The 27593-nt window shown below is 43.3% G+C and overlaps 1 protein-coding gene across 6 annotated transcripts; it reads right to left on the bottom strand.

Annotated features, from left to right (window-relative positions):
* Positions 1 to 182: 182 nt before the first annotated feature.
* On the bottom strand, positions 183 to 27593 carry STRADA (STE20 related adaptor alpha). Of its 6 annotated transcripts, none has more exons than XM_032870865.1 (13): positions 27292 to 27593; positions 18443 to 18522; positions 16698 to 16755; positions 14422 to 14450; positions 9000 to 9102; positions 8471 to 8592; positions 6731 to 6839; positions 6489 to 6612; positions 4531 to 4702; positions 3903 to 4007; positions 1753 to 1994; positions 1401 to 1443; positions 183 to 1118 (listed from the first exon to the last, which is right to left on the bottom strand). In XM_032870865.1, exons 2-13 carry the CDS (start codon positions 18476 to 18478, stop codon positions 966 to 968), a joined length of 1296 nt encoding a protein of 431 aa, XP_032726756.1. In that variant the 5' UTR covers positions 18479 to 18522; positions 27292 to 27593; the 3' UTR covers positions 183 to 965. The 6 variants fall into 6 exon arrangements, with proteins under 6 accessions (XP_032726756.1, XP_032726757.1, XP_032726759.1 ...); XM_032870866.1 differs by having other exon boundaries at positions 966 to 1118; positions 18467 to 18522; XM_032870868.1 differs by lacking the exon at positions 14422 to 14450 and having other exon boundaries at positions 966 to 1118.

Raw genomic sequence — 27593 nt, 5'->3', positions numbered from 1 at the left:
TGACGGATGGCCGCAGGCTAAAATGAATAGCCTCACATTTCTGGGTGTGAGGAGACAGCTCTGTGTCTGTTGTGAGGCTTTCTTAATGAAAGTGGTTACAGCCATGCTTCTGTGTGCGCTCCTGGGACCGCTCTGGGACAGAGAATGTGGGACTGAGTGACTGTATAGCCAGCACACAGCAATGCCACTCTCCAGTGGATTCTCCAAAAATTTTAATTTGTTCTGGTGATGAAACTAAAGCGGCATAAGGACTTAAATCCTCAGGCTAGGCAAGACATTGTGGCCTTGGAGAAAGCCTCAAGGCAGCCAGCAGAAGGCAGTAAGATGGACTCTTGGTGGGGAAGGGATGAACCACACAATGAACTATGGGAAAGTTCTAGATGTTGCAGCCCAAGCAATGAGAGGGATAAGGAGGGACTATTCCCTTCACATGGTGCTTAACAAGAAAAAAATGCCCTTCCTTTCGTTCCAATCATTAGGGCGCGGTCTGGGGGATAGGATCGGAGGCAGATTGCTTATTGCTTGCCCCTCCATGGACCTATAGGATCTGAGAGCAGAGGAAGAGAATGGAACAGCCTGGTAGGACAGCAAGAGTGAGAAGAGGAAGTCCCACAGTCCCCTGGATCAAAGAGTCAAACCCTGGGCTTGGCCTTCAGCCCTCTGGGGCCAGAATAGCATCTCTTCCTTCTGAAGAGGTCGCCTGAGCTCCCAGGATGGAATGTCAGCTTCCCGGCCTCTCTGATCACTGGTTGCTGGGATTCCCTTGTGTCTCAGAAGTCTCAGAGCAGTAAAGAAGGTTTCTCTTTGGGAATTTCTCTCCCAGTGAGTAAGCGGCCAACTCTGGTGGCAGAAATGTCCTTTCTACCCAATCTGCACCCAGGAGGGTGGGAATGTGGCCAGCCCTCGGGAAGGGCCCCCGGGGCTCATGCGACCCGGGACGGAGAATGTGAACGTTCTTCAGAGGCTCAGAACTCCCAGTCGTCCACCTCTAGCTCTTCCAGGTTTGTTACCAGGCCAAAGATCCCGCTGTGATCCTGAGGCTGGCTGCCCTCAAAATTGGTGATGGGGGTGACGGGGCGAAGTAACTCAGGCAAGGCCTCTGAGGCGCGTCGCTTGATCTGAGGGAGGAGAGACAGTTGGGGTGGATCCCGTTGCTCTGGTTCCCGGGACACCATGGGGCCAAGTGGCCCCATGACAGTTGGCCTGTTAGAGCCCAAAATCTCTAGGAGAGGAAGGAGCGGCGCCTCTAAGGGGCTTCGGAAACAGGGCCATTGCTCTGACTCAAAGGGAGGAGGAGAGAATACACACTAAGGATCCCAAAGCAAAGGTGGTGCAGGGTGGTTGCAAGCACAGGCAAGGGAAAAACCACCCCAGGGAGCCTCGGGAAAGCGCTCTTGTACCTGCTTGAAGAAAGAATGGTTCAGGAGGGTGCTGGCACTTGGTCTGTAGAGAAATTGGAAGAGAGACCAGCATCATCCCTGTGCCCCAGACTTCCCAAGCCCTGCTGCTTACACCTTATCCTCAGGCAACCTCTACTTCTTCCCTCAGCCCCCAGAAACACGACAGCCAGAGTCACCCAGGCTGGCTTCTTAGTAAACCCTTGTGCTCATCCCTCTGGCCACAGGGGCTCGGGACTCCTCCAGGAACCCAGCCCTTTCCGGGACAGATGCGTCCTCTCGAACTCGGCCTTCGACACCCCCCCCCAATCCTCCATGTTCCCCCGAAAGACCACTCTCAGCCCGGAGAGGATACCTTACGTCTGGGTTGCGCTGAAGGCACTGCTCCACGAAGTGGTGGAAGTGAGGGGAAAAGGTGCGGTGATAGGGGTGGGATGGCGAGTCGCCATTGGAGGTCCTGGGGGTGCTGGGGGCCAGGCTCTCACTCAGGCCCGAGTTGGCTGCTGAGCGAGATGTGCTCATGGTCAGCTCCTCAGCGGGGATGGTGCTGGTGTCCAGCAGGCAGGGCACTGTGCCGTTCAGCTTCTCCAGCAGCATCTGAGGAGGACAGAGCCGGGACCCGGGCTGAACGGGGGGCCCCTGGGAGATCTATAGTGTTTCCTTACAAATACACTTCTCCCAAAATACAAATTTGGCTTGGGGGAGTAGAGAAAAGAGAAGTGGGGTAAGTCTGATTTTTCAAAAGCAATGCGGGTCGCAGGCTCAGCAGCCATCCCTTAGCTAGGCCAAAGTGCCAAGGAGAGGGCCTACAGAAATGCACCCCCCGACTACGGCTGCAAGGAAGGGGCTTCTAGTCTCCTCTCCCGTTTATAAGACACTGTGATCACAGCCTTCCAACCGTAGAGCCCCCACCCTAGAGTGAAGGCGGCCATCAGGTCATTTTGTTTGGAGCCTGGCTCCCAATTTGTGGTGCCCCTCTGGTTCCAAAGGGGTGCGTTACGTGGCGCCCGTCCCACCCTGCCCCGGGCTGTCCCTGTAGCAGGCTGCACAGGAGCCCGGGGGCAGGCTCCGCTAGGGCAGCGGGGCCGAAGTCCTCGGGCTCTACACGAGCAAAACCAGCCCCACCTCAGGGACTGCCGACCTTAGGGTTGCCCTTGTGAAGTGTGGGGCCGGAAACCTGGAAGGTTCTCTAGAGCTGTGCTGCCTAATACAGCCGCCACCAGTCACAGGCAGCTGTATATACTTAAGTGAATTTAAATTGGGCTGATAATTCAGTTCCTCCATCTCACTGGCCACACTGTAAGTGGCCACCGTACTGGGCAGCACAGATAAGGAATTCCCACAATCGCAGAAAGTGCTACTGGACCATGCTGTTTCTGGGTCCATACCTCTTGTTCACCTCGCATAGCCTTTCACTTTCCCAGAGCTCCTTTCTGCGATGGTCTTAGATTTTTCTGGATTCCTTAGGTATGTTTCCATAACCCTCCTAACTAGTCTGCTAGGTCTAATCTACCTGCTGTAGTGATCTAACAAAATGCATCTGAGGCTATCGCTTCTGGGCTCAGAAGCCACCAGCAGTTCTCCACATGCTTTGGGCCAGGAACCAAATGCCCTGGCATGGCACACAAAGTCCTTCAGCATCTGCTCTGGCTTCCTTCTCCAGCCACATCACCCAGCAGCCCCCGGGAAGTGCCTTGTACTTAAGCTATTTGTAACTATTGCCATTCCCCAGATCCTATCCTTTCTTGACTCTGGATCTTTGCACATGCTGTTCCCTCTAGCCAAGAGTTTCCTTCTACTTCCCATTCTTCACATATCTGCCTTCAAGGCTCAAATGTCATCTCCTCCTAGAAGCCTCCCTGGGACCCCTGCTCTACAGAGCTCCCCTCTGGCCATTCTCTAAGTGCCCCTTTTCCCATAGGGCATTCTGTGGGCTTAAGGACAGGCTCACTCAGAGCCAAACCCCCCTCCCAGTTCTAGATCATGCTCCAGGGTACTTGGGACTCAGGTAATCCTTGCCCAGCTATCCCAAGTCTGCTTCCTGGACTTGATAAGGCCTGGATAAGCCTCTCCCCCAGGCTGTCTCCCAAAGGTACACGATGCTACTGGCTGTGCGTGCCAAGGAGTGACCAAAGGGCAGTTGTTGTAAGGGGCATGAAAAGAAATTGAACTTGTAAGCCAAAGGTTCCAAAGGTATTGGCCAAAATGTGGTAGCAGGTAGCACAGAACCTGAGGAGTCTGAGAACTATAATTTAGAAACAGACCTTCCAGGTATATTTATCAAAGTAGGAGGATAGCATATATTTTATAAATTTATAAAAAATGTGCTAGCTTGATTTATACATCTAAACAGACACATGACACGTGGGCCTCCGTTTGTGCTCCAGGCCCTATAGAAGTGAGCAGTGGGCCTGCTCCTGAGCTCTCCTCCCCTGGGGTCCCCTTCCACAGCAGGGAAAGGCATGCAGGAGGGCAGGCAAGAAGGAAACCAGGCTGCAGGCTTACCTGGGTGGCAGGCATATCCTTAAAGGGGACGTGGCCATTGGCCAACTCACAGGCTGTGATTCCCACACTGTAGATGTCAGACTTGGCATCGTAACCCTGAAGATTCTAAATCAGGAGAAAAAAAAACCCACAAATCACTCCATCTATAGCCTGAGAAGGGCATGGGGGAGAGGAACAGAATGCCTGTCTCCAATCCAGCGCACTTTCCTTGCCTTCCTCTTCCTTACCACCGAAGAGTAGCTGATATTTTAAAGGAAGGAATGTTTGATGCTGTGTAACAAGAACTAAGAAATGTGGGGCCCTATGCTCCTGCTTAGTGGAGGGGTGTGGAGAGCACCAACTATTTCCAAAAGGCTCCCCTATAAGATGGGAAGGCCTCTGATGGGGACTGAAATAGTATTCGGCCCAGTTTGGGACCCCACAGAGGGGAAACAAACCGTCTGCAATGGGCGCCCAACACCCACGCTGAGAAGCCTCCCAGGTCCACCTGCCAACAGGGAACCCCTCCCTCTAGAACCCCTCACTCCACCCAGAAGTGAAGCACCCCCATCCCGGAAAATTCCTGAAGGCTCCCTTGGGACACTGAGTCGGTGAGGGATGGGGGCTCCTCAGGACTCAGTGCACAGACCTGCTGGAGGACCTCTGGGCTGAGCCAAGGCAGAACCTTGACACTGTACTTGGGAAAGTCGTGGACCACACGCTGCCGCTGCCCGTGGCTGATCATGCTGAGGTTGCTGCGTAAACCAGAGAGGTAGACCTTCCCGTCGGACGAGATCAGGATGTGGCTGGCTTTGACACTCCTGGGAGGGTGGGGAGAGGGTGTCACGGGGCAGCCGGAGCCCCTCACACCGCAAACCTTTGATCGTCACCTACTAGCTCCAGTCAGCTCTCTCCCTAGCAGCGTCTGGCTGTGTGTCTTACACATGTATATATTTATGCCATTTATACATAAACACATATTTATATGTATATAACACATATGTGAGAAAAGAGAAAGTAGCATGACCCAATTTACATATCACCAGATTTTAAAACTTACTTATATTTTGCTAAAGTTCTCTTTTATGCTCCCAGACCACTGCTTCCCCTGACATCTACTGCCTTCAATCTATACTTTTCTGTTTGTAGGTATTCTTATAAAGTGTAGCATGGTTTTGTATGCATATATTTTCAATTTATCTGATGGTGCTGTGCTACCCCTCCCATTCTCCCTTCACCTCTCAGTGCTGTTTATAAGATCCCTCTGTATCGCCCCCTACGTACACCTAAGCTTTGCTCCTAACTGTTGCCCATACTCTGGGCCAGGTTCTAACACTTACTCATCCGCTCTCCCAGGGAGGAGCACTCACGCTGCCTCTAACTCCACATGAATGGGAACGATGACACCCACACCTGTCCCCTGAGGGTTTCTTTGGGGTGTCCACCTGGAACAGCACTGATGGTCCCAGTCCCGAGCGACCCCAGCCGTCAGGGCATCTTCCACTGTGTGGACAGGAGACCCCATCTCCTCACTGCCTTGGGCCTCCTCCAGCCTCCACCTTACACCCATCTCATGTGTACAGGGTGACATCCTGTTTTAATTTGCTTTTCTTTCTTTCTTTTTTTTTTTTTTTAAGATTTCATTTATCCATTTGACCGAGAGAGAGAGATCACAAGTAGGCAGAGAGGCAGGCAGAGAGCGGCGGGAGGAAACAGGCTCCCCGCCGAGCGGAGAGCCCAACGTGGGGCTCAATCCCAGGACCCTGAGATCATGACCTGAGCTGAAGGCAGAGCCTTAAACTACTGAGCCATCCAGGCGCCCCTTAATTTGCTTTTCTGATTATTGCCAGCTTTGAGCATCTTTTCATACAACAGTTAGTCCTTTGGGTTTCCTCTTTTATAAACTTCAAACCATTTGCTCTTTTTTCTATTGCTTTGCCATCCTTTTCTTGTTGATGCACAGGATTTCTTTGTTACACATCTCCTGTGTGTTTTACACAAAGCTTACATCTTGCACCCTGTCACCCATTTCTTAATTTTGTTCCTGATGTCCTTCATTGGAGAGAGATCTTTAATCGTGATATAATCAAATCCGTCAATTTGTCTTATGTTTTGTACTTCTAAAATATCTAGAAGTCTTCGATGCCTCAGGTCACAAAAGCATTTCCTTCTATCTAAGTCTGTAGTTTCACATCGGACACTGAGGCCATCTGAACTGCTCCTTTGTATGTGGACTTAGGTAGGGGTCCAGTTTCATTATCTTCCCTTTCATTATCTTCATGAGCTGCTTGTCCTGATACCGTCTACTAAGCAACCTACCTTCCCCCCGGCCTCTCGGCATAGGGCTGACTTTGGGGCACATACACCAGTTTGGGTGCTCCAAGGGGTGGGGGTGCAGAGGTCCGTGACAGATGTTCTTCTCAGGACCAAGCCACTCAGTAAAGAGAAAGTTAGAACTGACAGACCAAATGCTCTGTCTACCAAGTCAGAGGCGAGAACAGGATGCTGAGCCTTGGTTTAAACTCTGACATCACTAACTTCAACCTCCCACCGTTTCCTCGAGGGCTCATGCGCTCTCGGAAGGGGCGGTTGTGCCCGAGACTGCACCTGTGTACGTATCCCATGTGGTGGATGTAGTCCAAGGCCTTGAGCACCCCCTGCAGGATGTAAGCAATCGCCAGTTCATTCATGCCGTCCATGAAGTGTGTGCAGATGAGATCCTTGGCAGAACCTGAAGAAAACAGTCGTGGGGGCCGGGGAAAGGGTAACAGAGAAGGGAAACTGCACGTGAGCCGGCTGACAACAGAGCTCCCAGAACACCTCTCTGCCAGGACCCATGTCCCACTCACCGTACGCCATGAATGATGTGACAACCCACAGCTCATTGTCTGCAATAAAGGTGGCTCGATATGGCAGGATGTTGGGATGGCTGAAGAGCTTAGAGACATGAAGCTCCCCCTGAAAGCAATGGTAAGTCAGAATCAAGCGCACTGGACGCCATGAATAACATGGCGACCTAGTACTTCCGGAGCTCTTCTCAGAGTCCTGGGAGCAGCCTGCGCCAGAGGCCAGCCAGAGGAGACAGGCCAGGCTCTGCGGTCTCCACACGGAGCCCAGCACTGCTCTGCCAGCTTCTGCCTGAGTCTGGCTCCGCCAGCCGATCTTAAAAGCCTCAAGAAAAGTTCCCCGCCTGCAGGGAAACTGCCAACAGCACAATCAAGGGTCCCAGCTCGCCACCTCAGAATCGAGAACCAACTGCTGACTGAAGACTTAGGAAGTCATGAGCTTAGAGCTTAGCTCGACTTCAAGGGCCAAGGCACAGAACTCCTCTTTAAGGTAAGAAAACAAAGAATGTTTTCCCATTGTAAAGGAAAATGCTGTAATGGACAGAACAAGCAAACAAAGCACCAGAGAGCAAATGATAACTACTAGATATCAGAAGGGGCTTCTCCAGCAACCCGGGTGGGAGAGCGGTTACGGAAAGTGTCAGACCTATGGGATTTTTTAAAAAAAAGATTTTATTTATTTATTTGACAGAGAGAGACACAGTGAGAGAGGGAACACAAGAGGGTGAGTGGGAGAGGGAGAAGCAGGCCTCCCGCTGAGCAGGGAGCCCCATGTGGGGCTCAATCCCAGGACCCTGGGATCATGACCTGAGCTGAAGGCAGATGCTTAACGACGGAGCCACCCAGGTGCCCCAGACCTATGGGATTTTAAAATAAATTTGGACGAAAGAATTACAGACACTCCAGGGTCCTGAGATGGGATATGAGCTAAGGTCAAAGAAGCTATACCTTCTACCTGTCCACTGCTCCAGAAAATTAAAAAAGAATCCTAAAGTGCAACATGCTCTAGAATAAACTCAAATATCTTTCTTCCCAAATAACTAAGTTGGGACTGACTTTCAGTTCCATCCTCAGACCCACAAAACTGCTCCGACCACACAAATGGGTGGGTATTAGAGCACCATCAGATGAGCATGAATTCAGAGACACGTTATGAATGAAGTAGGAGGACAGGCTGCACGTCCACTGCTGAAAATACACCGACCCAGGCCCTGGATCTCAGGGGTTCTCAGTGCAGGCCTGCGTCAGCGAAGGAGAGTCTAGCCCCCGGCCAGCTACCAGATCTGTGGTCCTGTTTAACAAGAGGGCAGCTACTCGCTTCTCCAACAGAAAGGAACCCTGGGCCAACAGGGTGATGAGAGCTGGGACACGGCTGTCGTTGCAGAGCAGGCTGCCCTGAATCTGCAACAAGACTGCCCGGGTTTGAATCCCGGCTCAACCACATACAAGCGTGTGTGACCACCGGCAAGTTACTTAGCCTCTCTGAATAGTAAACAAGTGAATAAATGAGCCACAAAGCACTCTTTGGAGAAGAGGAGGGGACTATAAATTGGCCTGAGCAGCTTTATAGAAGCCTTAGTGCCAAAATCCCAGGACTCTTCATTAAGAGTGTCTGTAACGTCTCGGTTTAGTCCACCTTTGTTTTCTTCCAGCTACTTTCAGAAGACACATGTAAGAGATGTCCTGTGATTACTACTGGAACTAAGAGCCCACCCTTCCAGTGTCCCATTCACGTTTTATTACCTGCAAGAATGTCACCATCTCATTGGAACAGGCTTCCAGGTTAATCCTTCGTACCGTCACATACTCTCCTGTTGGTTTGTACCTTGCTAGGTTCACGGTCATCAGGTCCTCAAATCCTTTGCCTAAAAGAAAAGGGGAATGGCCATAAACAAGGACAAGAGCAACAAAGGTTGCCTTAAAGAGACCTGATCTAAAAAAGAGATTCAAGTTAAAACCGTCACTGTTACCCTCATGACTGACATTTCTTGATTTGTCTCCTTTCAGTTCCTCCTCCACCAACCATTCGAACTGACTACAGCGCAGGACGTCAGAAGTGTACAAGCCAAAAAGGAAAAAACTGCAAAAGAGTTTCTCTCCTGGTACCAAGAGCTCTTTTCCCATACTTGGAAGACAAAAGCAAAGGAGACCCCCAAATTTGTCACCCTGAGTCCTGCTAACTAGCTCACAGCTTCTGGCACACATTCATTTTGGGGAAGGGGGGGCACAGAGGAGACCCTGGAGCCTGAGAGTGGCAGTCCCTGGACTTTACCTATGATGGTGAGTAGCTCGTAGCGCCCTCCCTCCGGCAGGAAGCTACTCATGATCTCCTGTTTAGAGAGGGATGCTATCGACTCTGAGCTCGCTTCATTGGTCTAAAGAAAAAGAAAAATAGGTTAATAAGAGAAAATTGGGTGTGGGATGGGAGTGGGAGGTGGCAATTCAGACCCACGAGGAGACTGGCATCTAACCACACAAATTCTGACTCTGGGGCAAAGAAATTGTTCCAGCACTATTCAATGAGAAATGTAAAACACCAGTGCTCAATGTAGTCACCAGCTCTAATATCAGAGCCAGTAAATGTGAGTACTATATAGGAATGGGGGTGGGGGACAGGCCCAGTTTCAGTCGACTATTGATTTGCTTGTCCATTCCAACAACTGGCTTATTTGCTAAAAACTGTGAAATTCTTATCTGGGGGCAGGATGTCTGGAGAAAACCATGTTTATAAAAGAGATGCAGGATGGAGAGGTGGGGGAGGGGTTCCTATTTTATGGTCCTGACCGCAAGATTGCAAAGGTCACGTGCTGAATCTTGGTATAGGGAAAATGTGGCCATAAGAAATCTACTCTTTAGCAAACCAAGAGCCCAGACCAATTATTCCCTGACATTTCCAAGGAAAGCAAAAAAAAAAAAAAAAAAAAAAATCAGCCAGCACACATGACTGCAGGCAAGGGACAGTACTGTCGGGTCTCAGCCATCATCCCAGGCGGCGGAAGTGATCCGCGTCCTTCTTCTTGCCACATGTGAAGCGGGACTTCTGCCAGTTAGGATGTGGGGCATCACACCTCTGGCCTTCGAGGTCCAGAAGAAGAGAGCCCATCAAAATCGATGGCAGACCAACAGCTTTTCCAGCTCAAAACGCTGTTTCCTTCTTCCAGACCTAAATTTATTTACATGATTTCGGGGCCATGTTTTTCTTTCTTTTGGATCATCTTTCTTCAGACGTGTGTCCTACGGAAATGGAGAACCTTAGGCCAGCTCAAATTCCATATGCTGTGTTCCTAAACCTGAGCGCTAGTTAGGAAAAGGTCTTTGTGAACACACGAAAGGCCCCAGACTTGGCGCTAGCCAGAAGAGAGTAAGTCGAGAATGTTCTGGCTTGGTGGTACCACCTGGCAGGGGGTCCCTGATGTTTCAAGCACATCTGGTTTCAAGAGTTCATGCTGCCACTGGGGAAAGAAACCACGTGGGGCTCTTCCTCTTGCACCGCTTACTACGACAGTAAGAGGAATCTCGTCAAGGAAGAGAGTCTGGTCAGCAAATTTCTAATTCAGTTTTTCTGTATCTTAAGATTCATCCATATTGTTGTGTTTAGCAGTTCTACCTCAGACTCTACCTCAGTTTATCCATTCCAGCGTCAATGGGCTTTTTGGGTTGTTTTCGGTTCTGCTGTTATGAACTGTGCTATCGGAAACCCCTGATGCGTGTATACGAGAGCTATGCTAAAGCTTAGGCCTAGAAATGGAATTGGTATGTTACAGAGCAAATGAATGATCAATTTTACAAACTAATGCAAAATTGTTTTCCAAAAAGGTTATACCCATCTACACTCCCTCCAGCATTATATGCATGTTTTCCTTGGTCTATTTTCCTCCATCACTTAATCAGACTTAATTGTTGCCAATGTCATTGTGGTTTGATTTACATTTCCTTGATTACTAACGAGGTTGAACATCTTTTCATGTATTTGTAGGCTATGTGTGTTTCTCCCAGGTGAAACTGCCTCTTTGTTTCTCTTGTCCATTCTTCTACTGGGTTGTTTTAATGCAAGATTTTCCCCCAAGTAGGCCCCCTGAAACACTGATCTTGGCAGTTAACACACAGAAACAGTTTCCATGTTCAGTTAAATGAGAAAAGGCAGCATTTTCTTCCTCGTGAAGAATCATAAGGGATGCTCGTTTTGAGAAGTTTTATAGTAAGGAAACTTGTTTAACTTTGTTTGACCTAGCATTTCCCAAATCTACTTATCCAGAGAACTTTTTGTTAAATTTTGGAAAAGATAAATGGTACAATACAAAGACTATAGGATCAGGAACCAGAGAGAGACAGAACTTGAACTCAGGTCTATCACTTGCTCTGTGACCCTGGGTAAGTCACTCTAAACTCTTAGGGTCTCTATTATCTCATTAGTGGAATAAATTCCCAGTTCATAGGGCTGTTGTGACAATGAAATGAGATGAAATATGGAAAGAGCTTAGCGCTACCTGGTGTCTCATAGGTATTCAATTAATATGTATTTTGTTCTTCTCCTCCCTCTTTTACTGCCTACTGTTTGGTCACTCTCCTGTTCGACAAATAAGATGGAACAGAGAAAACGAAGAAAACGGAGAATCCTAAGAAGAGCTTGATAAATGATTAAGGTTGGTTTGATTTTAGTTTTTATAGTTACCTGTATTTTCCAATGCTCTGAAAACAAACTCTAGGATCACTGATAGCCATTATAGCTTCTTGACACTGTCTGGTCTTCAGAATAATGCTAAGATACCTCCCAAGTGCCTCAGACAGGTGAGAGATACACAACCAAGGGACAAAATGTGACCAAAAAGCCCAAACCAGGGGTGCCTGGGTGGCTCAGTGTGTTATAAGCCTCTGCCTTCAGCTCAGGTCATGATCCCAGGGTCATGGGATCAAGCCCCGCATCGGGTTCTCTGCTCTGTGGGAGGCCTGCGTCCTCCTCCTCTCTCTCTCTCTCTCTGCCTGTCAAATAAATAAAATCTTTTTTTATTTGCCTGTCTGTCAAATAAATAAAATCTTAAAAAAAAAAAAAAAGCCCAAACCAGGAGCTCTGAAATGGCAGCTTACCATTTGTTTTGTTTGTTTGTTTTTAAGATTTTATTTATTTATTCGACAGAGAGATCACAAGTAGGCAGAGAGGCAGGCAGAGAGAAGGGGGAAGCAGACTTCTTGCTGAGTAGAGAGCCCGATGTGGAGCTCGATCCCAAGACCCTGAGATCACGACCCGAGCTAAAGGCAGAGGCTTAACCCACTGAGCCACCCAGGCGCCCCCTACCATTTGTTTAGAACTGACAAGCTGCAAGCTAAGTTAGTCTTGAGTCCCATCTTCTTAACTTCCTACCTCTCACTATCCGTACATATTGTTCTTCTTTGGATCCTGTTTTCTGAAGTATTAATCTACTCCTCAATAACATCAGTGTCATCAGTTAACATAAAACTCAGGGGGTGGCTTGCAGACCCTAAGTCCCTGCTCTGATCTATGAGGATCGATGTGACTCGGCCCCTGCCTACTTCTAATGACATCCCTTACCACGTCCCCAACTTGCTATACTTGACCCATGAGAACAGGTTTGCATGGGTCAAGTTTGAACTGGGAAGGTCTCCTGACCATGACCTTGTCATTGCCATGAGCTGAAGAGGCTTGGGGACATGTACCAGCCAGTTCCACCAGAGACAGAGTTCAACATATTGACCCAGACTGAAAACACCTGCTGTCATGTGACACACTCACTAGATCCCTTGTTACTAGGGGTGCTTTATAGAACAGAATCTGTTCTGTAAGGAAGTACTGCATTTTTTAGCAAGTAGCAATATAGTCCCAATGAGAACAAATCTAAAGCTACTATATATTTGAAGGTCTTCTCTCCTCCGATTTCTAGGAAAACTCCTTAATATTTCTGTAATTTGAAATAGAGACAAAGATGGACAGCTGGAGTTGTGAGATGAAAGTATTTATTAAATGCATTTTAAATAACTCCCTTGGGAAAAACTGGTAGATACTTTTTTATGACCTATGTCCCTCTTCCATGCTGCAAGTGCATAGAAGACGTACTGTCTAGTAGGCTACACACTAGGGACACGCCCCTGTTGAGCCTAGGTAGGAAACGATGTAGTAAACTACTGGTATGATTAGGTAGTAACTTGGCAAGTATTTCTACTATCTTTGCTGACTACAGAAAACGACTCAAAAGTGTTCATTTTAGGAAATAAAATTCTTTAGGTAATTGGGAATGTGAATTCTTGGCACTCGGGAATTGCATGAGATAAACTAGTCTAGTGGCTGCTGTTCCCATCTCACTGGCAGTGATCCTAAAATGGGCGAGTTCTAGTTTGTGGATGTTCTATAGGTCTGAACTCAGAGAGAAACCAACCTTTATTTAGGAAAACAAGCAAACAAAGACAGTATTTTAAAAGGAAGAGGTCGGGTCTGATATTGCCACAAGAAGGGGGGGTTAGTCCAGTATACTGTTTCAGAGTTAGAAAAGGCCAAAATTCAGATGAAAAGGATGAAATTCTCTTTAAACACAGCATGGCATAGTTGTATTAGCATGAAGTATAATCTCAAATTATCTAGAGAAACTAATTCTAGCAAAGCTTCTTAGTTCCCCCTGCCATGAAAACCATTTTATTCATTTTGAAGCATTTGGACAATACATAAGCTACTGATAGCCAGAAATGACCATTAAATAACTTTGTTTAAAGAGTTTAAGATGAAGTACAATGGAGCACACAAAGACAATATTTGTGAAATGCTATATCCACCCCCCACCACCACCAGGTTTCACACAGGATAACTCTTAGCATAATGCCAGCAGCTGTGAAAACATAAAAATTATATATAATGGGCATTCTGTTCTGGAAAAATATTTAACTGATGGTACAGGGAATGTTTTTTGGTCTCCTGGCTAGAACATATTTCAATCTGCCAAAGCTTTGCTCAGAAATTCCTAGTCAACATCACCATCCTTCAACTGTGGGGCTCCCCGCAAAATGTGCAGAAGTCTGTCACCTGAAAAGACCAAGAAGTCTTTTGGGGAAGGGGGGGTACAGAGGAAAGAACCCCGGAGGTTCTTTTCCTCTCTCTTTATAAGACACTGATTTATGTTATCAAAAATAGCTTGGTACACTATGCACATCTGGTGTTACATTGGTGAAATGAACTACAAGAGTAGGAAGGACAAAAGTCTTTCAACTTTTACCAATAAAAAAAAATGCACCTCTGTTTTGTACTTTTTAATGTGGGGTTTTGTTTTTAAGGTAGATTTGAGGTACGGCCTATAATTGAGGTAGAGCTCTGTATGATCTCTGTGGACTGAAATCAATTAGCAATAGACCTAATTGGATGGAAAATGTAGCACCACCAGGCACTAAAAGATAACCACATCTTAGATTGTTGAAACTTTCTTTGCTTTGGAGGGGTGGTGGGGGACTGGTAGGGTCGGGAAGGGGAGGAGACCTTAATCCCCAAGACAGAGACAAAAAGTGCCTGAGACTTTTTCAGCTTCCAAAGTACACACTGAAATCTTTCCAGGGTGAAACCTGAATTTCCACACTACAAATACAACTCATTGAGATAAGCAGAAACACAAAATGATAAGCCAACCAAAACCACAAATTTCCACAAGAAGTCATCCCCATGCAACAGCCATCATGCTAGAACCTAGAAAGTCACTTACTTTTCTCCGAGTGTCACCCGGAGGCTGTTCTGGAGTAGAGAAATTGGTTGTTGGCATTTTGTTTTTTAGCAGAAGACACATCCACATTCACAATAGCAATGATTACACTTAGGACAACATTTATTTATGGAACCACTTAAGAGTCATTATGGTAAAAAGTGCCCACAGGGTTAGGTATAAACACATACACATGCACACAAACACTAGCTAACACACAGAGAGACCCACAGTCAAAACATTACACAAAGATGACGTTTTAAACATGAATCTCTGGGTCTTCAAAAGATGGCAAGGCTATTATTCTCTGCATATTCTTTGGCAAGTATAACTCAGCTGCTGTAATTCTAGTCTTACATGTACTGTCCATCAGCACACAATGTTACTTTCAATAGGCTGGTTTCAGGGTCTTATATTGTGAACAAAACATTCAATATAAAGTTGCAGAGATATGTGGCTATTTCCCAGAAAGTGCAGGGACCAGAAAACAGGCTTTCAAAAAAAAAAAAAAAAGGCAAAAATGTTTTAATACGGCAACATGGATACATGGGACTGTTACCCACTTAGATTCTTCAGTTACATGCATTCTATTCTGAATACAGATAAAGCAAGGGCTTTTTGGCCCTCTGCTACTCTAGGTGAAATAAAGCAAAGGACAACTCAAATAACATCCTTCCCTTAAATCAGACAAATTCTGTATCTGTACTTTTTATTTTTATCATTCTATGAAAGTGAGAAAAATCATCAAAGTTGATTTTTAACTGGAAAGTACTGGAATGATCACATATTTCCAAGTAGCTTAAGTTAGAAATCAAAGCATCCAACTGTATTGTTAGAAGAGAGTGGCCACAGATAAATTAGCCTCAATTCATCAAAATAAGATTTTTTTTTTTTTTTTTTTTTGCTTTGGACATCAGTTTTCTGGTATACAAGTGGCAGGTACATTTGCTTAAGACAGTCTGTTAAAGCCAAGTGAATAGATTAAAGGAAATCAAGTCCAATCTTACAGAGTAGAAGGCAAATTCCAAGTTGTATAAAACCTCATAATACATACTTCATCAAGCTGTAAACAATATACAGACCAATCCCTTCACTCTCCTCAGATGAGAGACAAGGGAATTGTCAAAAGTCTGCCAGAGATCCTACACTCAAGATGCTGAAACCAAAATCCTTAATTCAGTTCACATATACTGGAATATTTTTAACTAATTAATTGTAAACTGGACTTCCAACTCCATTTTCATCAGTGCCAATGTCTACTTTTAAACCATGGTATTTCCATTTATGATTAGAAGAAAATGACAACAGGACCAGAATATAATATTTTTCTTCCCATTTAGCTTTTCCTTTACTGTGCAGCTCATTTTTAATCTTCAGAACTAAAACAAAAATAACTCATCATTTTTCTAAACTCTCATTTGTCTAAAACAGAATACTTTGACAGAGTTCACAAATAATACTCCTCTGGAAGGTCTTTTGAGTGACATGAGGGAAAATAAATGAACAAGTATCACCTAGTAACTAACAAGTTTCAGTTCTCAGTGACTGAAATCTATCTGAGGGTATTTTTTTGGGGATCAGTCAACCGATGCTCTCAATCTAATAACTTGCTTCTTTAGCCAAAGAGTGTCTTGGTATCCAGACACAAAGAATGGGGCTCTACTACTATTACTTGTGTAGAAAAGAATTTTCTTTGCCTAAAATTAAGATCACGGTTCTCGAAAATTTGAAAAGAATCAAAGGCAAATGCCTGGCCCTATTAAACCTCAAAATTGCAAGGTTACAACTTCCGAAATCAGTATGTGGATTTTACAACAGGAAGTCAGTTAATATTTTTGTCCTGACAGATTTTTTTTTCCTTAGTTCTCTTAAGTCTCATAATTTCTACTATGAAAAGATGAGTCAACTAGATTGATCAGTAAACCAAAACTTTTATATCATTGCTACCTTCGTTCTAATAATTTTATTTTTAAAATCTTCAAGGTTAGAAGCTTTTAAATGCTTAGTTTTTTTTCCTTTAAGAATATGTCTTTCAACTGGATGAATACTTAGAAGAAATAAATATGATTTCAAGTAAATACTGACTTTCTAACAATCAAGACAGGCCAAGGTCAACTGCCAGATGAGTCCTCAAAACTTTGGGAAACCATGGATTCAAAATGGAGCCAAATGAATAGAAGAGCTTTCGTTTATACTTGCCCTTACAATTGACTTAGTCAACAAATCACAACAAAGTGACATTACCCTGAAGTGATGGCAAAATGCCATACTGTACTTACCTCCAAATAGCTCCAAATCTCTTAAGCCCTCAACAATGAACTTTTCCGAGACCCACCGCTAAAGAAGAAAACCCCAAAAAGAATTAGTATTTCTTCCAAGCCACAAAAAATTAGCTATCAGCCATTAGACAAACATAAACTACAAAAACAGAATCATGCCATACAGTTAAGATGCATTTCTATGGAAAAATTTTAAAAGAATCCTGGATTTAAGTCAATAGAAAACAATAGGTTAACTCCTTTCTCTATTCTTCTTTGCCCTAATTTGATAAATAATCTTCAAATCTGACAGATAGTTGTGAAACATGTAGTATTGGCCCTAATAACGAAGAAGGTTTTTTTGTCCTTCCTATACATAAAACTACCTTCTGATTCCATCTGACACTCTCAATGGCTGTCTATTACAGATGCTTTGGATCATGAATACCAATGTGAAAAATGCTACTGGAATTCATAATATGGAAAATAGAGATCAGTTTTTCACAACCTCTGTTAATTTGTAAAAGAAAACAGTAAGTTGAATATTCTCTCATCCACTAGGATTTCTAAAGACGTCACCACTTACATTTTCTACCAGGTTTACAAAGACCACACTTAATTCCCCAATCATGGTTCACTTTATTATCCTATTTCAAATGAGTGTTGGATTTCCTTAATACTCATCAGTGGTCTGGTTTCACATGAATCAGGCAAGGTTGACACAGAGAAAAAGCTCATATGTAAAAGTAATGGAAATCAAGGTTGAATTTCACTTAAGAAATAGTGTTCAAGGTTGGCTTAGGGGCATTCTTTCCACCAGACAGAGTTCAGGCTAAGGAGAGATTCTGTTTTTCCTCTTAACAGTGAAGTTTACTCTTTCCAGTATAAATTATTCTTATATACACAAACACAAGAAAAGAGAAGATTAAGTAACATTCAGAAATAAGCTGTATAAGATGGGTTTTGAATTGGAACTATAACATCATTCTCTGTCCTCCTCTATATCAGTTTTTTTCTAAATTAAAAAAATGAACACCCAAAATAATAATAATAAAAAAACTTGGTATAAAAAATAATGTATACTGTATCACAAAATATAACATATACTTTAATATTTAAAGAAAGTGGTATGTTCATGTGTCATATAGCACTTCTTCCTTGTTACAGAATTTTAAAATAATTACTACTGCATTTAGAAATTAAATACTTGATAATAAATAAAATATAATGCTCTTTTATGAAGTCAAGGAAGCTTACAAACAAGCTATAAATCCAGTATTTGTTCTTGAGGTCATTTTAGCTGGTGAAGTTTTCAGTTGTAATAACATTTTTCACATTTAAAGAGTCTTCAGTTAAAACCCATGATTATACTTAGAAAAAGTGTTCCAATAATGACAATTTGATACTGATTTTTAAAACACACAAACTCGCTGAAAATACATAGGAAATAGGCAGCTTATTAGCAATTACATATCTATAGTGAAAAGGGACATTTATTCATTTAATTTTGTATGAGTGATATTCATAAAATAAGCCACCATTCCTTCTCTATCAGATGAACTGGTGGGTGTATTTGGTGTCTCTGGTCAGCCTCTACCTTGAAGCTCTTTTCTCAGGAATGGAGGCTGTAATATCTGCTTTACTTCCCACATTCCTCCCTTCCAGAGGATTCCGAGCATCACATAAAAACAACCTACAATATCTGCCAAAACACATTGCTTTACAGATAATAAAAATAGTAAAGCCGGAAGAATAGAAACACTCACCCTAATTCGCTCTGGTTTACTTACAAGAAAAGACATGAGTTCCTAATGTGTAGACCTACTTCAATTTCAAAAATTTAAGCCTAAAAGGAAAATAGAAACAGGTTAGTCAAATCTCCTTTTATAGAAATGCCTTTTTTTTTTTTTAAAGATTTTATTTATTTATTTGACAGACAGAAATCACAAGTAGACAGAGAGGCAGACAGAGAGAGAGAGGAGGAAGCAGGCTTCCCGCTGAGCAGAGAGCCCGATGCGGGGCTCGATCCCAGGACCCTGAAATCATGACCTGAGCTGAAGGCAGAGGCTTTAACCCACTGAGCCACCCAGGCGCCCCTAGAAATGCCTTTGGATGAACAAAAACCTCCTATGAGTCTACCACTCAGAGCACTGTACCAGACCTATAAATTTCTAGATTCTGAAGACTGGTTTAGAGAAACTTGCAGAGACAATAAAACTGGATGTACTCTAGCCACTACATTTGGAAATACCACAATCTCTATAAGAAAAGACAGGTTTGTTATTATGTGGTTTTCTTCTTTAATTTTTAAATTTCTCTTGACCCAATTCCCCACTGATCCTTTCCCAGAAGTAATGAGCTTCACTTCTTTTGGCTGCTTATCCTGCTTTTTATTAGCATTCTTAAAAAATGTTTATATGGCCATTTTAGATATATATCTACTAAATTTCTACTGTGGTAGATGAAGACTAAACTCTCCCACATCACCTTCCTGCACCCTACTTTCTTGCTTTCATTCTTAACACAATTCTGGTGTACCATTTGATTACATCAATAGTCCACATTTACATTGTTATGACTGTGGAAACATGGTTCAGAGCTAAGGCAAAGATGACCACATCTGTTTTCTTGTACACTATTTGTTTTCCTAGAGTTGATAATGGCTCTTGTTTTTTTTTTTTTTTTTACTTGTTTGGTTTTCCACATATCTATTAACTGACTTTTTCAAAGTACATCTCTGCTATTTGTCTTATCAATATATTTTACCATACATTCGAACTCATCCATTCCAATTTTTCCCTAAAGATTGCTTTTCTAAGGCTCTCCATCCCCATGCTACAATCTAGACTAGTTGCTTTCTAGGCTAGCTGCATTTAGCCTTTTTTTTTTTTTTTAAGATTTTATTTTTTTTAAGTAATCTCTACACCCAACGTGGAGCTCAAACTCACGACTCTAAGATCAAGAGTTGCATGCTCCACGGACTGAGCCAGCCAGGCTCTCCTACTATAGCCTTTTTAGTGTGGAAATTTTGATCTTCCAATGCTGGGAAATATTCTTGTATTTTTTTTTTTTAAGATTTTATTTATTTATTTGTCAGAGAGAGAGAGGAGCGAGAGTGAGCACAAGCAGAGAGAGTGATAGGCAGAGGCAGAAGGAGAAGCAGGCTCCCTGCCAAGCAAGGAGCCTGATGTGGGACTCGATCCCAGGATGCTGGGATCATGACCTGAGCCGAAGGCAGCCGCTTAACCAACTGAGCCACCCAGGCATCCCTCTTGTATTATTTCTTTGATAATTTTGTCTCCTCCACTTTCTCTGTTTTTATGTTACAGAATTCCTAATAAAAACATACTTCTAGAATTAACTTATACTTATTTTGTTCCTATTTTAAACTCTACTTTCCAAGATATTTCTTCAATTTTATTTTCTAGCCCTTCTACTAATTTTTAAAGTTTATACATTTCCAAGAACTTTTGCCATTTCTCAGATGTTTCTTTTTTCATATCATCCTGATCTTGTTTTATGTTTGGTTAATTTATAGTTAAGAATTATATCTGGAGGGGCTCCTGGGTGGCTGTCGGTTGGGTATCTGCGTTCAGCTCAGGTCATGATTTCAGGGTCCTGGGATCAAGCCCCACTTCCTGCTCAGCAGCAAGTCTGCTTCTCCCTCTCCCTCTTCCTCTGTGATCTCTCTCTCTCTCAAGTAAATAAATAAAAATCTTAAAAAATTATATCTAGAGTGACTAAAAGCATAATGCATCATGACCAAGTGGGGTTAATCTCAGGAACTGAAGACTGTTTTAATACTAAAAAATGAATCAATATATACCAAACTGTTTTTGTCCAAAGTTGTATGCAAATTAAAAACAATTTTAAGGAGTTAAAAGAAATGGTAGGGTGAGCAGGAAAAAAATGAATTTGGTAGAGCATGTGACTCGATCTTATGTTCATGAGTTCAAGCCCCACACTGGGCGTTAGAGCTTAGTTTAAAAAAAAAAAAAAAAAGAAAGAATCAATGTAATTTTACCAGAGTAACTGAGTAAACAAGAAAAAAAAAATCTTGATAGGGAAAAATCATCTGAAAAAATTCAATACCAATTCTTGATTTAACAATTCAGTCAAATAGGAATAGTCAAATAGGAATAGAATAGAAATAGAATTTACCAAGTCAACTTGGTAAAAAATATATATGAAAGGGGAGCCTGGGTGGCTCAGTCAGTTAGACATCAGACTCTTGATTCGGCTCAGGTCACAATCTCAGGGTTGAGAGCAAGCTCTGCCATCAGGCTCCGCACTCAGTGTGGAGTCTGCTTCTCCCTCTCCCTCCTCTCTTGGAGGGAGCGCTCCAAGAGAGCGTGCATGCGTGCTCTCCCTCAACTTAATAAATACATTATTTAAAAATGATAAAATATGTAGGAAAAATGTATAAGGTAACATCATACTTAGTAGTAAAAAGAATTAGTGACTTGACTCTAAGAACAGAAGCGAAACAAGAATGTCTGCTCCTATCACTTCTGTACATCATTGTACTAGTGGTCTTGGCCAAAGCAAAAAGGAAAAAAAAAAGAAACAAAAGGCAGACAGATTGGAAAAGAAGGTGTAAAACTCTTTATTCATAGACAACATGATTGTGTATGTAGAAAATTCTAAGAATTATACAAAAAAAATTATTAGATCTAAAAAAATGAATTTAGAAAGAAGCTCAATAACAAAACCCAATTGTATTTCTATATACTGGTGAAGAACAATTAGAAAATGAAATTTTAAAAAATGAAACTATCTATAATACAAACAAAAACATAAAATAATTAGGAATAACTTTTTAAAATTATGAATAAGAACCTGTATGTTTAAAATTATAAAACATGGCTAAGAGATATTAAAGATAAGCTAAATAAGAGATACACTATGTTCATAGATTAGAAGACTCAGTATTGTGAGGATGTCAACTCCCTCCAAATTGATGTATGGATTCAGTATAATCCCAATCAAAATCCCAGCAGACTTTTAAAGAGAAGTTGCTAAACTGATCTTCAAATTTATATGGAAATATAAGGGACCTAAAATAGCCACAATTATTTTGAAAAAGAACAAAGTTAGAAGACTTATATTATCTGATTTCCAGACTTTATTTATTTATTTATTTATTATTATTTATTTGACAGACAGAGATCACAAGTAGGCAGAGAGGCAGGCAGAGAGAGAAAAGGGGAAGCAGGGTCCCTGCTGAGCGGAAAGCCCCGATGCAGGGTTCGATCCCAGAACCCTGGGATCATGACCTGAGCTGAAGGCAGAGGCTTTAACCCACTGAGCCACCCAGGCGCCCCTCCAGACTTACTTTAATGCTACAGTAATCAAGACAGTGTACTTTGGTCTAGCATAGACAAATGGATCAATGAAACAGAACAGAGAATCCAGAAATAGATCCATGCATGTATGGGCAATTAATTTTCAAGAGAGGGGCCAGAGTAATTCCATGGGGGAAAATAACCTAGATACAACTTAACAGACATATAGAAAAAATGAACTTTCACCCTTACCTTATATGATACACAAAAATTAACTTGAAATGGATCAAAGAAGTAAAGAAAAAGTTGAAACTACTAAGTAAAACAGGAGAAAAATCTTCATGATGTTGGGATAAGAAAAAATAATTTAAAAAAGAATACCATGAGCATGAAATAAAAAGAAAAATATAAACTTTATGAAAATGAAAAAATTCTGCCTTTGAAAGACACCACCAAGAAAATAAACAAGTTGGGAGAGAAGTGTGTGTGTGTGTGTTTGTGTGTGTGTGTGTGTGTACAAAAAACATTTTATAAACAGAATATTTAAAGAACTTGCACAACTCAATAAGACAACTCATTTTAAAAAATGGGCAAAAGATTTGAACAGAAGAACAGGAATGGCCACTTAGCACAAGAAATGATGCTCAACATCACTTGTCATCAGGGAAATGTATATAAAGCCACAATAAGATACCACTATACACCTACGGAAATGGCTAAAAATAAAAACTGACAATACCAACCGTTGACAAGGATACTGACCAACAGAAACTCTCATTCACTGCTGATGGGGATGCAAACTACTGTAACAGCCACTTTGGAAAATAGTTTAGTAGCTTCCTGTGACCCACTAAGTCTGCTCTAGGTAGTCTACTCAAGAGAAATGGAAACATATGTTCACATAGACTTGTACATGAATGTTCATAACAGCGTTATTCACCATGGCCCCAAATCAGAAACAATCCAAATGTCTATCAACTGGTAAGTGAAAAAACAATACATGGTATATTCACAAGTGGAATACTACTCAGGAATAAAAAGGAACAAAGTACGGATACATACATTATCCTGTTAAGTGAAAGTCAGACGTAAATCTATGTATTCATATACGTGAAATTCTAGAAAAAGTGAAAATACTATGACAGAAAGCAGGTCATTGGTTGCCTCGGACCAAATTCAAAGAGACACACAAGAACTTTTTGGGTGCTGAAAATGTTTTGTAGTTTGATTGCATTATAGTTACACAAGTTTATCTGTTGAAATTCAACAAACCATATACTTCATGTAGGCATATTTTATTGTAGGTAAATTGTATCTCAACAAAAATGACTTTAAAAGTAAAATGACTAAATAATCAGAAACACTTTTGAAGAACCTAGAAAAAAAATCCTTGCCATGTTTCCTTTTTTTTTTTTTTTTTTTGAGGTGGGTTGGGGTTTTGTGGGTATACGGTATAGCAACGGGAGTGGGAACTTAATCAGATACACAGAGTTCTTGGAATCCTTGAAACTGCTTCAGAGAAATCAAAGCAATGGTTTTCAATCCAGGGGCAAGAGGAGACCTTTTAAAATCATCTATATATTTTTATCAAATTGCATTTATCCTCACCCCATCCTAATCTTCTTATAGAAGATCATCACCATGTTGAGAATCATTTATCCTGGCATGAAATAGTAAAAATATTGACTGACTTAAAAAAAAAAAAGATTATTAGAGAGCACATTATTTAATAACATTAAACACAAGCATCGTGCAAAAGAAATTTAAGAGGAAGCAGGGTCCATATCCATATGTAGTCTACAACAGAAAGAAAATAGAATATTAATGTAGATTAAAAAGATGATTTTTATCTGCAGAAGGAACTTTTTATGCTCTGGGAAAATACTGGAAATAGAAAGTAAAGTCAGTCTCCAAACACTATGAATTAATAAAACCTAAGAACTGCTCCTAGACTACCACACCAACAGCTTCATTAATTTTCTGAACATGGGATCCCAACCAGGATGTGTTTCAAATTAAGTCATGTAGTTATAAAAACCTATGGGTGCTCAAACTCCCACCTTCAAAATTTTTAATTCAGCAGGTTTGGAGAAAGCATACATAGAAATGGGCAAATCCTTGCGGTGTTCAGCAAAGGGAAAGACAGCTACTATAACCTGGGACAGACCTGGGTGTCAGTGTCAAAGAGGACTTAAAGAAAATGGGAATTCCAAGCATGAAATAGTATTAGGTGCTCATTTTTAGTGCTTACTTTGTTTTGTCCACACGTGTATCTCCCAGTTTCTAGACTAGTGCGTATCATGTAGTAGGAACTCAGTGATGTTGACTGACTGACCAAATATACCGAGAAGTTATGTCAGCCCTTTGCATAACCAGTTATAGAAGCACAACTCCAGATATATGAGAACAATGAAGAGGCCTTATGTGCATGCTAGAGGATGCATTTATAGGCATATAGGGAGCCACTGTAGGTTTTAAACAGAAAAGTGACAAATGCAAAACAGTGGTCTAAGATAGTGTCCCTCAAACTTTATAGTGCATTCACAAAATTTGAGGATCTTGTTAAAAGTGCAGATGTTGATTTAGAAGGTCTGGAGTGGGCCTAATACTTCTAACAAACTCCCAGCTGATGGTAACACTGCTGGTCTGTGGACCATTATATTGACTAATGTTTGAGAAGCCTTGTTCTAAGAAACATTCTAAGGAATATTAATCTGCAAACGGATGGAAGAATGGGAGGTGAAAAATCCCCAGAGGAAGGAATGCCAGTTAGAACACAATTACAGCGGACCATATTTGGGGTGATAAGAGCTTGTGGCAGAGGGAATGTTAAGAAATAGATGGGTAGGGGCGCCTGGGTGGCTCAGTGGGTTAAAGCCTCTGCTTTCGGCTCAGGTCATGGTCCCAGGGTCCTGGGATCTAGCCCTGCATCAGGCTCTCTGCTTGGCAGGGAGCCTGCTTCCCTTCCTCTCTCTCTGCCTGCCTCTGTGCCTGTTTGTGATCTCTGTCCAATAAATAAATAAAATCTTTAAAAATAAAATAAAACAACAACAACAAAAAAGAAGTAGATGGGTAGGGGATGAAGGGAAAATAAAGAAATTATATTTAGTTAGTTAAGACACCATAAATCATCTAGCCCATCCTCCACCCTTTAGGGGAAGAGATTTTACAAACCCTAGGATGTAAGGTTAATTTAGCCTCTGCTTGAAAACTTCCCCTGCCAGAGACTCACTGCCTTATCACGGAACCCATTCTACTTGTGGACAACTCTGATGACTCTGATTTTTTTTGTGCCCAAGTAACTGGGAAAGAGTAGTGTGTCAGCAACAAAACAGGAAACTCAGAGGTGGAAGTGGTTCTGGTGGGAAGATGAGTTCGAGTTTTTAAATCATGTTGAAGTTGAGAAAATAGTTATATATCCAAGTGAGAAGAAATAGCAGTCAGAAAAGTAAGACTGATGCTTCAGAGAGATGTTAGAGATGGCTATGTGGACCTGGGAGTTAGCAGCCAAAGCTATACAGTGACAAATGCACTCAAGGAGAAAATGGGGAGAAAAAAGGAGAAGGCTGGGAAACAAGCCTTGGGATAAGTCCATATGTCAGACATCATGCTTGAAGGGAGGTAGGAAATGGAGTTCAAAGGAAGAACTTTAAAGATTCTGCTTCCCCTCTTGGACCACTTGCACTCCCCCAACCTGATTAACTTTGACCTGTCATTCCTTACTACTCATCTCATGTACCCTGTGCTACAGAAGTCCTCCCTGGCCACCATTCTCCTCCACCCCCCACCCGCACCTCTGTTAGGTGTTCAGCCTCTGTATTCAACCCTTACACCTACCGCAATGTCAACTGCTAAGTGCATCTTATACGCTATTGCATTCCCAGGGGCTGCGGTGCCCAACACATCAGATGGGCACTTCTTTATCTGTTATATTGTTAATAGCAAAAATAATAAAAGCAGCACCCACTTAAGGTGAACTTACTATATGGTAAATGCTTCACAGAGATCGGCTCACAGTAAGTAGTATCTTCCTCATTTTACAGATCAGCCGCTTAAAGCTTAGAGAGGTTAAATGCCCAGAATGACACAGGTAACTGGTAGAGGACCAGGTAGATGTGTTCCAATGCTTGTGCTCTAGAAACCAGAGTGATTACGGAGAAGTCTAGGGAGAAGTGTCAAGACAGTGTCTGCAAAGATACAATGACGACTGACCAAGAAGACATGGCCCGATTTGACAGTGTGGCTGACCAGATGCCAAACAGAACAGAAAAGAACTTGTTTACCTTGCTCTATTTCTTTTTTTCCTTTTCCCCTGTTTCTGTCCCTGTTTTCCTAAACGTCTTCTATGTCTGGGGTTACAACTACAAACACTGCATTTGAGTTACCATACTCTAAGAAACCTGGCTGAAGGGTGGGGGAACAGACTTTACCATTCAGCACTCATAGCTGAGTAGGTTCCTGGCCTAAGGCAGGTAACCGGTAAGACTCGGTTTCTTCAATTCTCAAGAATAAGAAACAGTCTTGGGTGTCTTTAGACAGTATGAATCAGTCAATGGAGCACTGTCCTCAAGCCTCAAATACATACTGAATTACGGTTGTACTTCAACAGGTATTATACAGTAAGAAAAGGACCAGTTCGAACGGCTTTTCCTCTTCGGGGAAAGTCGAGTTAGAATATGCTCGGTTATCTTAACAGAAGGCTGGGCAGAAAAATTAGTCCCCCATTTCCTGGAAACTTGAACAATTTTATTTAACCACTCCCCTTCCCTCGCGCTCACTTCCCTACCCCCACCGCCATCGCCACCCCAAATCTACAGTGGGCACTGAAACATTCTTGGAAAACAACAGGACGATTAGAAGCTCTTTGTTTTTGCTGATTCAAGGAGTCACCTAAATCTCTCTTCTTAAGCTTGATTCGCTGCCTGTCCAGACTGGGATGGATGGGAATTGGGGTTGTGGGATGGGGGTGTGGGGGTCAGCACAGCATCGGCCACCTCTTTGGGAAGGGCAGACTGACACCTGGGCCCCAAGTTCCCCACCTAGGAGTCAGGGGGAAAGATGGGTACGGAAAGCAGGCGCTCGCCTCTCTCGCCCGGCAACTCCGCTCCGGCGTCTCCCGGGCAGGCCCAAGCCTATCCTGCTCTCAGGCTGCAGCCCCTCTCATTGCGGGAATCGAGGAGGACGGGGTGAAAAGGGACCCGTGGAGGGCGAGGGGGGGGGGGCGGGATGGCCGATCTGACGAAGGCCCGCCCCTGAGGAGATGGAATCGGCGTCAGGGCGGGAAGGGACTGGTCCCTGGAGCGCACCAGGCGGCCCCGCCAGCCCGGTACCTGGTCCTGGAGTTAGCAAGCAGTCCCGACCCCGTCTCAGCTCCGCCTCCTTAGTTTAGGGCCGCGCCGCCTGGCCGGTTGCTGGGGGTGAGGGGAGGTACGCAACGTGCCATGCGCAGTAGCGGGGCCGGGGTAGGGCTGATGGAGGAGAGCCCCGCCCCGCCCCGCCCCGCCCCGCCCCGGCTCCTCCGCGGAGCGGGTGAGGAAGCGCGGTCCTCGGTTCCCCGCCCGGCTCCCTCAGCGCCGGGGGTGGGGCTGCTTCCCAGTGCGTCCCGCGTCGCGTCGGGGGCTCTGGCACCCCC

Source organism: Lontra canadensis, unplaced genomic scaffold, assembly GCF_010015895.1.
Source record: "Lontra canadensis isolate GAN:19392208 unplaced genomic scaffold, GSC_riverotter_1.0 scaffold41, whole genome shotgun sequence".
NCBI classification, from domain to species: domain Eukaryota; kingdom Metazoa; phylum Chordata; class Mammalia; order Carnivora; family Mustelidae; genus Lontra; species Lontra canadensis.
Note: the sequence above shows the minus strand (reverse complement) of the source record. Positions and strands in the feature narration are given on the sequence as shown.